This window comes from Emys orbicularis, chromosome 11, assembly GCF_028017835.1.
Source record: "Emys orbicularis isolate rEmyOrb1 chromosome 11, rEmyOrb1.hap1, whole genome shotgun sequence".
NCBI lineage: Eukaryota > Metazoa > Chordata > Testudines > Emydidae > Emys > Emys orbicularis.
This window is the reverse complement of record NC_088693.1, coordinates 16,935,929-16,950,079: the sequence shown is the minus strand read 5'-3', so window position 1 is coordinate 16,950,079 and position 14,151 is coordinate 16,935,929. Positions and strand designations below refer to the sequence as shown.

The 14,151-nt window shown below is 46.1% G+C and overlaps 1 protein-coding gene across 1 annotated transcript in view; it reads left to right on the top strand.

Moving 5' to 3' along the window:
* The window catches only part of NCKAP5 (NCK associated protein 5), a 471,806-nt gene that overhangs the window by 401,502 nt on the left and 56,153 nt on the right, over positions 1–14,151 (top strand). Inside the window, 1 exon segment of the mRNA XM_065413737.1 lies at positions 535–613. Within this exon segment, the coding sequence (XP_065269809.1) occupies positions 535–613 (79 nt within the window).

Below are 14,151 nucleotides of genomic sequence, written 5' to 3'. Positions count from 1 at the left end.
GCTTTCTAGCTAGCCTTTTAACAGGTGGAAAAGAAGACACCAGAGTTAAATGATTGCAAACCGAATGAGGAGATACCATGTCACACATTAAGTTCACCTCATATTTTCCTTAGCATAAAGAATGACACATGATATTCCTGAAGAGAAACAAATACAGGGTCATGCAACCTGAGTGTATTTCTGTATTCTTATTAAAATGGATTGTAGCAGAAGTAATTTCCTCTTGAGGAATTATATCTCCCCAAGTCTTAATTTTTCTTGACAGCCGCATATCATGGCTTTTATTAGAGGATTTAGAATCAAAGCTGTTATCTTTAGACATCTTTCATGGAATGAGACATACCATATATTCCTACTTTTAATACTTGAGCAGCTAAACATTTCTGAAAGGATATTAGGATAATTAAGGTAAATAATCAACTAAAACAATAAAACAAAAGTGCTATGGCTTCACACCATTTTTGGTCTATGCTACCAAAAGCAGACATGTGAAGGATGTTTTGTTTACTCTGATTTTTGTTGTATTATGTGCAGACTAAATTGGTCACAGAAAGCCAGCAGGAAGATGAAGAGGACACCATCACAAGCACTACATGTCAGAGTCACGTAATAGGTACAAAACTATATTTTATATGGGTATTAATGATGCTTTTTTTTCCTGGTAAAACAATGTTTAATCGCAGTAGCTAACCTAGCTACTAAATTGTCCTTTTTTAAAAAGGACTTTCTTTGCATTGGTTTGCCAGTCCAGAGGTACAGATACTGACACCAATTGTGGAGCAAGGTGCTATTCGATGAGTAAGGGTGTTGCAACCTGGCCCAGAGGTTACAACTGGAGTATTCCATGTACTATGGCCTGGTCTTGTAGTAGTTGTTCATGCAAAACTGCCATTGCTTTTTGTAAGAGTTCAACCAATGTATAATCTTTAACTATATACTCTGCCTTGAATAGGCTGTATCACCTCAGGAGCAGAGCAAGGATCCCGTTCTGACTCAGTCACATCTACTCCTCTACTCCTCCCTTGCTCTGGTAGAGAAAATTACTTCACCTCTTTCTGTGGAGCAGCTCACTCCCATCTCAGCACCCAGCTATCTCCTCTAGCCAGTAGGTAGAAGTAGCAAATCCATGGCTCCCCACTCTGCTCTTCTTTGCTTTCTCCCTAGCCATTTGCTCACAGCAGGGATTATCAGATGAGTAGACCCTGCTCTTCTCACCACAGCCAGAGTAGCAGAATCATACTCTGTGCGGCGGAGTAAGAGCTGTGACAATCTAGCACAGACTGAGTGCCAGATACAGCCCCTATTTAAGCAAGGGTAACTAAAAGGTTTAAATAAATAAGAAAAGAATTACCTCCACTATGTGTTCTTCAGTGGACTAGTACAATTCCTCCTGCTTGCTATTTGATTAGCATGTGCTACTTTTTAATTAGAAATACACAGTCAACATTTCTTAAACTATTTGTTCCCATAAGCTCTGATGCAATAAGTGACATCCCCTTTCACAAGGCCATATTTTGTCCAAGAGCCATTATGTCCGCTTTATGTGGGACAGGAGGATTCTGCAATGGCCATTTCAACTCCCTGTGCTGCCGGAGACCACAGCATAGGGTAGAATCTGACTTAGTCTTTCCAGGGTACTGTTAGGGATTATGCCAGGAAGAAGCACTTTTCAAGTTGGCCTGTCAAGCTGTCTTGCAGTGGCTCAAGAGCATGAGGACCAGCCTCAAGGCAGACTGTGAAGAAGCAGGGCACAAACCCCAATTCGTCTGTGAGTTCTATAGTTAGATTTCACCAACCAAGGTTCATGTGCAGACTCCCCAAGCACTACAACAGCCTTAACATGGAGTCACAGACAGTCCCCTGGGGCACTCCAATCAATCTTGTCACCTAGGCAAGCCTGCCTTTGTGATAGGTGACCCCTTACACCAAAAATCACAACAATATTCAAGTTAATCCTAGTCCCAAAGGACCAATCACTTACTGCAGGTTAATTGCACTTGAGATCTCACACCAAAGACAACACTTGTATCCAATCCTGTAATAAACTATCTAAAGATTGATTAACTAGGAAAAAGAAATAAGAACATTATTTACAAGGTTAAAGCAGGTAAACATATATACACAAATATGAGTTCCAGTCTTAACTTTCAAAACGTAATAGAAGCTTCTAGAATAAGCAAGCGCTCTATATCCTTTAGGGCTAACCCAGGCCAACCACTGGGGAGCTTTTGTTTATGCTTAGTAATCCTTGCCCCTCAGAGTCCAAGCAGCATACAAGATACAGTTTCTCCTTCTTAGGGCTTTTTATTCCTTCCCCTGTTCTGCTTCAAGTTGCAAGTTCAGCTGCTGGGAGGAATTCAGTTGCACATCTCCTCTTCGTGGGGGCGGAGGGGGAAGCAATCAATAAAGTCTTTTGTCCTCTGATGTTCCACAACGATTTGTCTGGTGTTGGTGGACCTTCTTTTGTTGGGCATGAGATAACACCTCCTGTGGCAAACTCGTTTTTCACACTTGCCTAATACTTCTCTCCTGTTGGGTGATTTACAGTTACAGACCAAACACTTAAATATTACTTTATAACATGAGACACTGTAAGTGAGATTAATGCATGCAGCAATTGACAAGCATTTCATGAACTCTGAACACTAAACACATTTGTATAACTCTAATACTTGTTGTAACAACACTAACACACAGGTGAGCCAGATTGGTTCCAGTTATGTATTAGTCAGTGTTCAGCTGACACCTAGGGGCCTTGGCATGAGCTGGCACCTGGTCTGCCAGTGTTACAACTCCCATTCCCCACAAGGTTTATAGCCTGAGGGGAGACAAAGTCATCAGATCATGCCATGCTGTAACACTAATTCTAAACTATATCTGTCTTCTCTGCAGTTGTGCTGGGGTGGGCAGAAGGGGCTCTTTAAACTTTCACCTCTGTAATTCATGCCTGCAGGGCCAGCCATAATTTGGCCCTGATTGTAACAGTCACAGTTTGACCCTGTGACTGATACTTAAGAGACGCCAAGGCTCCCTTGGCTGGTGCAGGTGTAGATTACAACCATTAATGGCTGAGGACCCATTGGTTGTGGTTTCTTTAAAAATGTTTTGTTTTATCATCACTATGGTAAGTGGAATCTAATGATAATTCATGCTGCTAGGTTTTGGAGATTAAATATTGTGACTCTCTACTTGTTTGCAAGGCTATGAGCTTGGTGGTTACTAAACAAAATTCTAATAACTCTTGAGATCAAACTTTAATCAACTACATTTTGCCCATTGGCAGGAACAGATGAAGACAACCTGGGGTCTTAAGCACACCACAACCTGTCCCCTGTGACTTCACCCGTCAGGCCCCAGCTCCCCCTGCTCGGTGGTTCTCATCTCCCCCTCCTCCATGGAGTGATAGCGTCGGGGAGGGAGGGGGGAGCTCCTTTCCCTTTCAGAGAAGCAGGTTCCACACAAGGCTGGCAGCAGGGGTCCCTCAGCATCCTAGAAGAGGCAGGTGTGGCAGCAGGGGGCACCCCTGTGTTTACTTCAGCCACAGGTTGCCCTCGTTATATTCCCTTTTATCTCTTATATGTATTGACTGGGCCTGCTGCTCAACCTCCTGCCATATGCACAATTCTCTGCTAAGGTGGTGTTGGTGGAGCTCCCAGAGAAGTGAGTTAACACCTTATTGAGATGCATGGGGATGTTCACACCTCTATGCTATTTTTTCAGCCTACCTGCAGACTTCGGCAGATGTCCTTGCATCAGTTACATTAGGATCACATTTTCAAGCTTTTTCTCACAACTATGTGGGCTAGAAATCTGTTTCTATTTGTTAACGAAAGGTGATCATGCATTCATCAGGTGACTCCAGGGCCTAGGTGTGGGCCTATAGTGCCTCTGCCTTGGCTAGTCCCCAGTCTTGGACATTCATCTGTGGAAATCCTATAAAGTAGGCTTTATCTCTTTCTGCGTGTTTTATTATATTACTATAAGGTGGGTGCACTACAGGTTGAAAGATTGTATTCAAAGTATAGTTATGAATGGTTCACTGTCAAACTGGGAGGGCATATCTACTGGAGTGTGCAGGGGGTCTGTCTTGGGTCCAGTACTATTCAATGACTTGCATAATCAAGTAGAGGGTTGAAATTTCCAGATGACTCCAAGCTGGGGGGGGGGGGGGGGTTCCATGCACTGTGGAGAACAAAATTAGAATTCAAAATGAGCTTGAAAAATTACAGAATTGGTCTGAAATCAATACAATGAAATTCAATAAAGACAAGTGCAAACTACTACACTCTGGGGAGGAAAAATCAAATGCACAACTACAAAATGGGGAATAACTGGCTAGACAGTAGGACTGCTGAAAAGGCTCTGGGGGGTTATAGTGAATCACAAATTGATTATGCGTCAACAGTGTGATGCAGTTGTGAAAAAAGGCTTTTGTCATTCTTGGTTGTATTAACAGGAGCATCATATGTAAGACGAAGGGAAAGTGTAGGACCCTTACTGAATGGGGGAGGCAACCTAGCGACAGATGATGTGGAAAAAGCTGAAGTACTGAATGCTTTTTTTTGCCTCGGTCTTCACAGACAAGGTCAGCTTCCAGACTGCTGCACTGGGAAACACAGTTTGGGGAGGAGGTGAGCAGCCCTCAGTGGTGAAAGAACAGGTTAAGGACTATTTAGAAAAGCTGGACATGCACAAGTCCATGGGTCCAGGGAGTTGGCTGGTGTGCACAAGTCCAAGGGTGCTGAGGGAGTTGGCTGATGTGATTGCAGAGCCATTGGCCATTATCTTTGAAAATTCGTGGCGATCAGGGGAGGTCCCGGACGATTGGAAAAAGGCAAATATAGTGCTCATATTTAAAAGAGGGAAGAAAGAGAAACCGGGGAACTACAGACCGGTGAGCCTCACTTCAGTCCCTGGCAAAATCATGGAGAAGGTCCTCAAGGAATCCATTTTGAAGCACTTGGAGGAGAGGAAGGTCATCAGGAACAGTCAACATGGATTCACCAAGGGCAAGTTATTCCTGACCAACCTGATTGCCTTCTATGATGTGATAACTGGCACTGTGGATATGGGGAAAGCGGTGGATGTGATCTATCTTGACTTTAGCAAAGCTTTTGATATGGTCTCCCACGGTATTCTTGCCAGCAAGTTACAAAAGTATGGATTGGATGAATGGACTGTAAGGTGGATAGAAAGCTGGCTAGATAGTCGGGCTCAATGGGTAGTGATCAACGGCTCAATGTGTAGTTGGCAGCCAGTATCAAATGGAGTGCCCCAGAGGTCGGTCCTGGGGCCAGTTTTGTCAACATTTTTATTAATGATCTGGATGATGGGATTAACTGCACCCTCAGCAAGTTCGCAGATGACACTAAGCTGCGGGGAGAGGTAGATACGCTGGAAGATAGGGATAGGGTCCAGAGTGACCTAGACAAATTGGAGGATTGGTCCAAAAGAAATCTAATGAGTCCTGCACTTAGGAAGGAAGAATCCCATGCACCACTACAGGCTGGGGACCAACTGGCTATACAGCAGTTCTGGAGAAAAGGACCTGGGGATTACAGTAGACGAGATGCTGGTTATGAGTCAACAGTGTGCCCTCATTGCCAAGAAGGCCAACGACATATTGGGCTGTATTAGTAGTAGCATTGCCAGCAGATCGAGGGAAGTGATTATTCCCCTCTATTCAGCACTGGTGAGGCCCCACCTGGAGTATTGCATCCAGTTTTGGTCCCCCCACTACAGAAGGGATGTGAACAAATTGGAGGGAGTCCAGCGGAGAGCAACGAAAATGATTAGGGGGCTGGGGTACATGACTTATGAGGAGAGGCTGAAGGAACTGGGGTTATTTAGTCTGCAGAAGAGAAGAGTGAGGGGGGATTTGATAGAAGCCTTCAACTACTTGAAGGGGGTTTCCAAAGAGGACAGAGCTCGGCTCTTCTCAGTGGTGGCAGATGACAGAACAAGAAGCAATGGTCTCAAGTTGCAGTGGAGGAGGTTCAATATTAGGAAAAACTATTTCACTAGGAGGGTGGTGAAGCACTGGCATGGGTTACCTAGGGAGGTGGTGGAATCTCCATCCTTAAAGGTTTTTAAGGCCCAGCTTGACAAAGCCCTGGCTGGGATGAGTTAGTGGGTGTTGGTCCTGCTTTGAGCAGGGCATTGGACTAGATGACCTCCTGAGGTCTTTTCCAACCCTAATCTTCTATGATTCTAAGACCTGGAGGTAATTGTCCTGCTCTACTTGGCACTGGTGAGGCTTTAGCTGGAGTACTGTGTCCAGTTCTGGGTGCCAAACTTTAGAAAGCATATGGACAAATTGAGAATCTCAGAGGGAAGCAACAAAAATGATAAAGGGTTTTAAAAGCCTTGCTTCTGAGGAAAGGTTAAAAAAACTAGTCATGTTTAGTCTTAAGAAAAGACTGACCTACAGTTCTCAAATGGTTCATGGGAATGCCCACGCTCCAACCCAACACCTGTAAGTCTGCTGACAACTGCTTTCCTGTGACCCATGGAGCCTCCAGTGTGAGGCTTTGCCCCCTAAAATCAAATTGGCAGAGTCCCAGAGCCTGCTGGCTATATATAAGCCACCAGCAGGAACAGGAAACTGTCCAAACAATGGGGATGCACCCTGCTCTGGACTGTGTGCCTTATACTTCCTGTGCCTGCCCTCCCCCACCCCAGCTAGATTTCCTGGCATCCCAACCTGGCAAGACTCCAAGCACCTGACTCAGAGTGTTGATCTCATTTGTCTCCTGCTTCTGACCTCTCAGTATCCCAGCCCAGCTGACTCTTCACTCCTGTCTAACGACTGCAGACCCTGGCTCTGACTACTAAGTCTGGCTGCCCACAACCTGGCTGTGACAGCTTGTTTGGACCATAGTAATCCTGCAGGACTGAGCCTGATGTGAGAAGGATGGACCCAGCAACACTACTGTGGCCACCAGAAGCATCGAACTCACACAAATGAGCCCTCTACCTCCAGGTGGATAGTCAAGTCCTGCAGGCCCAAGTTGTGCAGCTGACCTTGGACAATCAATGGCTGCAGGAGCAAGTAAGGCAGCTCATAGCTGAGAACACCGTGCTGTGAAGATGGCCTAAAGTGTCTTGCCCTGAACATGGACCTGGAATACCCTTGCCTGAATGGTTCAACGGGAATCGCCAGTAGTTCTGAGGTTTCATGAGCCAAAGCTGCCTTCTGTTTCTGATGTGTTCCCAAACCTATGTGTAGTGTGGTGATTGCCCCACACCAGGAAGAGGAAGGGTTAAAGCAGGCCAGAGGGAGCCTGAGCAGAACCCTCTAATTAGAGGAGGGCTCACTAAGCGAGCCAATTGGGAGGTGGCTTGTTGCAGCGGCCAATCAGGGCCAGCAGGGGCCACATATAAAGGACTGCTCAGCAGAGCAGAGGGCAGTCTCTCCCTGGCCTGCTAGGGAGAAGGACTGGCTGCTTAGGAGCACCAGGGCTAGAGAAGTGCTGGACCGGGTAGCAGAGCAGAAGGAGCTTCTGGCTGACTGCTGCCAGACTGAGGCCGTGGAGGAAGGGGAGATAAGATGCTAGGGCTTTCCCCATTTGCCCTGAAGGAAGTGGCCAACACAGACTGCAGTTTGCCCCTGGAGCAAGGGACTAGACTGGTGACTGCAGTAGGCCACTGAGGCAAGTGACTGGACCCTTGACCTACATATTCTCAAGACCCATGATTTCCTTAATGCAGCTAGCCACCAGGACCTGCTTGAGGTCATCCACTCTGCCTCTGTCTATGGAATTCCACCCAACAAGCTGGCCATTATCAACTGAGAACCACATGACACCCGGGAGGGGATTGTGTTTATGAGGGACCCCATCTATGTTTCCCCAAGGATCAGCAAAAGTGGCAGTTCTTCAACTGTGCCATAATTCCACCTTCGCAGGACACTTAGGGCAATACAAAATCCAATGATTAATGTCCCATTTCTTCTGTTGGCTCCAAATACGCCCCACAATAAAGCCCTTTGTAGGTGTTTGCCCACACCAGCATCCCTCACCAGAAACCCTACAGTCTCCTCCAACGTCTGGACACCCCATCTCAGTCCTGGGAGGCCATTTCCTTGGATTACCAGAATCCAGTGGTTTCACAAGCATCCTGACAGTGGTATATCGCATTTCTAAGATGGCTCACTTCATTCCCTGCACAGGTTTACCCTCAGCAGAGGAAACCACCCACCTCTGGATAAACAATATAGTCCATCTTCATGGCCTCCCAGATCATGTCATCTCCAGCTGGGGGGCCACAGTTTACTGCCTGCTTCTGGCATGAGGCCCTGTGTTATTAGGAGTCCACGTGCAGCTGTCCTTTGCCTACCATCCTCAATCAAACAATACTTAAGATGCTTCATCAGCCATCACTAGGGTCACTGGTCTCCACTGCTACCCTATGCAGAGTTCTTGTGCAATAGTGAAGACCATGCATCCACAGGCCATAGCCCTTTCTTTATCAACCATGGGTACCACCCACAACTACCCACATCCTCACCCAACCCATCTGCCTCAGACCTAATACAATGTATCCATCACATCCAAGAGGACATGAAGGGACACCTTGAGAAGGCAAAGGAGGACTACAAAAGAAATGCAGAGAAGCATCAACAACAGGGTCCTTCCATAGATGAAAAGGTTTTGCTTTCAATAGACAGACAGACCATGCCAGAAACTAAACTATCATCTCCTTGGCCAGTACTAGGTTTGGCAACTAATCAACCTGATCACTTTCGAGCTGCAGCTCCCTCAGTCTCTTAGAGTCCACCCGGTATTCCATGTCTCACTTCTAAAACCATACATCAAGAACACATTTCCCCATACAGACCATGCAATGCCCCCACTGGGTCACAAGAGAAATCCATTGTTCATGAAGTCAAGTGGGAAAAATTATGGTACCTGATTGACAGGAAAGGTTATAGTCAAGAGGAACACACTTGGGAGCCAGCTGAAAACATTCATGCTCCCGCCCTGTTTCGGGCCTTCAATAGGATGGGGTAGGCAAACTTTTTGGCTCGAGGGCTGCATCTGGTTATGGAAACTGCAGGCCATGAATGCTCATGAAATTGGGGTTGGGGTGTAGGAGGGGGTGAGGGCTCCGGCTGGAGGTGCGGGCTCTGGGGTGGAGCTGGGGATGAGGGATTTGGGGTGTAGGAGGGTGCTCTAGGCCGAGAGGTTCAGAGGGCAGGAGGGGGATCAGGGCTGGGGCAGGGGGTTGGAGCATGGGGGGTGAGGGATCTGGCTGGGGGTGTGGACTCTGGGGTGGGACCAGAAATGAGGAGTTCAGGGTGTGGGAGGGGGCTCCAGGCTGGGGCAGGGGGTTGGGGTGTGTGTGTGGGGGGGGGGTGAGGGCTCTGGCTGGAGGCACAGGCTCTGGTGTGGGGCTGGAGCTGGGGGGGGTTGGGGTGAAGGAGGGTGCTCCAGGCTGGGATCAAGGGATTCTGAGGGTGGGAGGGGGATCAGGGCTGGGGCAGGGGGTGGGAGCGTGAGCGGGGCTCAGGGGTGCAGGCTCTGGGCAGCGCTTACCTCCAGAAGCTCCCAGAAGCAATGGCATGTCCCCCGTGGCTCATACACAGAGGCACGGCCAGGTGGCTCTGCATGCTGCGCCGTCCACAGGCACTGCCCCTGCAGCTCCCATTTGCCGCAGTTCCCAGCCAATGGGAGCTGCGGGGGCGGTGCTTGGGCAGGGGCAGTGCACGGAGCCCCCTGACTGCCCCTAAACATAGGAGCCAGAGGAGGAATATGCCGCTGCTTTTGGGAGCTGTGCAGTGCCACAGCACGCGCGTGGGAAGCGGCCCCCGACCTCGCTCCCCAGCTGGAACGCAAGGGCGGTGCAAGCCCCAGATCTCGCTCCCCAGCAGGAGCTCGAGGGCCAGATTAAATTGGCTGGTGGGTCAGATGTGGCCCGCGGGCCGTAGTTTGCCCACCCCTGCCATAGGAGATACCCTGAGAAACCTGGACCAAACCTCAAGGGAAGTGGGGTATGTCATAACCCATAGGTCTCAAACTTGGGCCAATAAGGCTTATGGGAGCAGTTATGCTCCAACTCTCCACCAGGCAGACTGTTGACAATTGCTTACCTGGGTCCAATGACACCCAGACCCAGTGTAAGGCTTCACCCATGAGGTCCAACTGGCAGAGTCCCAGAGCAGCAGATTGGCCCGCTGGCCCTACTTAAGCCAGCAGCAAGAACAGGAAGGTGTTTGAACCACTGGCCTCTGTGCTGCTCTGGACTGTGTGTGCCTTGTGCTTCCTGCTGCTGCTCCCCTGGCTTGGTTTCCTGGCATCCCAACTCAGTGTGACTCCTGGCATCTGACTTGTGGTGTTGATCTCCAGTTGTCTCCTGCCTCTGACCTCCTGGTATACTGACCCAACTGACACTAGACCCCTGTCTCATGACTGTGGACTCTGGCTCAGACTACTAGGGTTGGCTGCTCACGAGAGGGCAATGACAAGGGAGACCTGTTAACAGTCTTCCAATATGCTAATGGACGTTATAAAGAGGATGGTGATCAATTGTTCACTGTGCCCATAGAAGGTAAGAACAAGAAGTAATGGGCTTAATCTGCAGCAGGAGAGATTTAGGTGTGATATAGGTAGAAAGTTTTTCCTGACAAGGGTAGTTAAGTTCTGGATGAGGCTCCCCAGGGAGTTTGTGGAATCCCTGTCATTGGAGGTTTATAAGAACAGATTGAACAAACACCTGTCAGGGATACCCTATGTTTACTTGGCACAGAGGGCTACACTTGATGACCTCTTGAGATCCCTTCTGGCCCTACATTTCTGTGAGTCTGAGAATTTGTTTTATTTTTTTCCATATAAACTAAAGGTTATGTTTGCACTGCAACTGGGAAGTGCTATTTCCAGTGCGGAGAGACAGATACACACTAGCTCTATTTGAGCAAGTGAGCTAAAACTAGCAGTGCGGCTGCAGCAGCTCAGGCTAACCACCCAAGTCTGTATTGTAGAGGCTGCCCCTGTGCCACTACGGCTCCACTGCTATTTTTAACAAGCGAGCTTGAGCAGATCTAGCGTGTATCCGTCTACCCATGCTGGAAATCAAACCTCCCAGTTGCAGCGTAGAGTCACCTTATATGTAAATAAGCTGTTGATGGTATATAGGCGGCTTGGGACTCAGTCTCAGGCACTCCTGAATGGGAAGCCTGGCTCTGCCTCAGTTTCATGGTATAGCCATGAGTAAGTCACTTAAATTATCTGGGTAACATCGTCACCCCTGCTCTGGCCCTTCAATGCTGGGTAAAAGCACCGGAGCAGCACAAAGGGGCTCTAAAAAACCCAGATCTGCCCCAGGGGAGGATTTTCCCAGTACAGCCACTGTGATGGTCAACGGTAAGGCAGCCTTCTGAGGACCTCTTCATAGGCTCTGGTATAGGGGGTATGCCAAGAGTGACAGAGGGCTTGTCTGTATGTGGTGCTGTGGAGATTCCAGGCAGCACTGCAGTGATTCCAAGCCAGTCCTGCGTTTCATAGAGCACCCCCAGGAATCGGTCGTAAACTAGGCTCCCGACACAGCTGAGGATCCAGGAATGCAAAGGTGGCTTAAAGCCACTTTAGCCACCTCCTCCCCTTGGGCTGGCACAGAAACCACCCTCTGTCTGTTCCCTGTTGTTAAAATGTACAGACCTGTCTTTCAGGGTTTGTTGTGAGGATTCATCAATTAATGTCATAGAGGTCTTAGAAGATGCAAGGCAGTGCACTCTATAGGTGTCATTGTTACATAAAAGATGGAGTACATAGAAGGGCCCTAAGCAATGTTTTTGTTTTTTAGTGTTAGCAAGCTGGCCCCAATTCAGGAAAGAACGTAAACATGCTACTTTTCATTTACTTCGTAGCCCAACTGAAAGACATGCTCAACCATCCTTCCTGCATAGAGATGCTTACCTGAATCAAGGCTTTGCTGTGTTTTATGCTCCTCTTATGCTAGTCTGTTCCCATGTTGGTATTTTTGCTGCCAGATCTCAGCATGATTCTCTATGGATACCAGACTCCAGCAGGTCTGCGTTACATACATTCTGTTTCTGACTTTCTCAGCAGTCATTTCAAAACCATAATTTAAAGTTTATTATGGTGAGTTGTTGTGTAGCTACATTGTAATGAACCTGGCATACTGTCATTTTTCTTCTATGCTCTAACTGAAGGAACTAAAATCTTACAAAATGGAACTGAATGAGTTGAAGAAAAAAGACATTCTTTACTATAGTTGTAAATGTAAAATGCTTAAATTGGTATCAGTTCTGCACAATTAGCTAATATGCAAGATAGATAATATTTTACAGCCTTCAAACTTGGCAGTATGTAAGACAACTCTGATTCATCATTTTCTAATAATTAGATCCTCCTGAACCTGTCAAACAAATAACATGTAAAGTATCAGTTGCTAATCTTTTATTATTAGGCATTTGCTCTAAATAGATTTAAAGATATTATAGACTCTTTGGGTTAGCCAAAAAAGAGGAGAATGTGGAATGTGTATTAATAATAATTAGAACATTTTCTCTTTATATTGCACCTGCATCCAAGGACCATTCAGTGCTTTACATACATTAATTAAGACTCTTAACCCTTCTTTTAGGCAGATAAGTATTATTATACCTATTTTATTGATAGGGTAATTTGTGAGATAGGCATATGATATAATAAAGCTATGGTCAGTCTGCTAGTGATTAACAGAGCACAGAATAGAATCCAGAACCCTTAGCCTCAATCCCCTTCTCTAACTAGGACTTCTTGCTCCTTCTCTTAATTTAACTAAAACACAGCACCTCACAAGCCTGCATAATGTAATTGTTTCTGTGTTTTATTTCCAGTATGCCATTGGTTGGGCTAAATCATTGTGGGACAAAGGCTGCTGTCAAATGAAACCATACAGTGACTTGAAATCAGTGAGAGCACTGTATGCAGAGTTTGGACCCAAGAAATGCTGGTAAAATGAATTAAAAATCAGCCCATTATTAATTGCACTGTAATTAGTTTCAGCACTGTGGATGGAATGCTAAGCAAATTATTGATAGGGCAGGGATTGGGGATAGTGATCCAAAATGTTTCAGGATTTACTGTTGGAGTTAGACGTTTAACTGGTCTGTTGAAATACAAGATACTGCCAGGTGGGATGTATGGATTTGATATTTGTGTTCGGGGCTTAATTTCCCCAGGTGAGCAGGGGTTTGAAGTGCCACAGAAGTAATAGTTACAGCTCTTGGGGAGGCATTATCCTACTACAGCAGTGGCCCTTGTTGTTTATGTTGAGTATTTGATCTGAAGTGCAGAACCATGCAAAAATTAATAAGAAAAAAGTTTTGGGCAAAGGCTCAGGTCAGTTTCTCTAGCTAAATTAATCCAACGTTAATTGGCAGACTCTAGAGATGTTGATATGTCAATAATGCAGAGGGTGGGAAGCTAACAAATGGTTGAAAGGGGCTTAAGGAAGTCTCAAGCTAGACAGAGGGTTGGGCATCCAAACTGTTAAGTAGCATTAAAAATGCATTGTAGACTTAGGTTTTTTGTGACAGAATAAAAATATACTCAGGTCAAGGTTTCATTTATAGTTCTGCTGTACTATGGTGCTCAATTCCATTAAAGTTCTCGATAATCATCTCTACCTTATAGGAGGCACTTTCCTATACCATCATTTTTTGCTTTCCAAGAACAACCTTGCAGAAAGGTTCTGCGGTTTAATTTAAAGGTAATCTGATCAAAAAAAGGAAGGTCTGTTTTTCACATGGCTTTGTTTGTAGATTTCCTTATTTTAAAAGAATGTTTGGTTGAATTCAGTGGCATTTTTAATGCTCCTGAAATTATGGGTTATTGGTCTTTTGCAGCAAGGATTGTATTTTTAGGTGTACACCTTTAAGTTTTACACAAAAGAAACAAGACAAGTGATCAAAATTAAATTTCAGTAGGAAACAGGAATGCTCTAGATAGCAAGTTTAATGGATAAATGGATAGCAAGTTGGTAAGATGTAAAATGCTGTTGACGGTTAATAGGGTTGACTTATAAAGTGAAGTGTCAGCATTAAAAGTTTTTGTTGCGGTATCAAAAATCTATGCATAATATCCTTATCCAAAACTGCATCCAAATATTGTCTGATTCAGTACTTACAGTAATTTAATCCTAATAGCT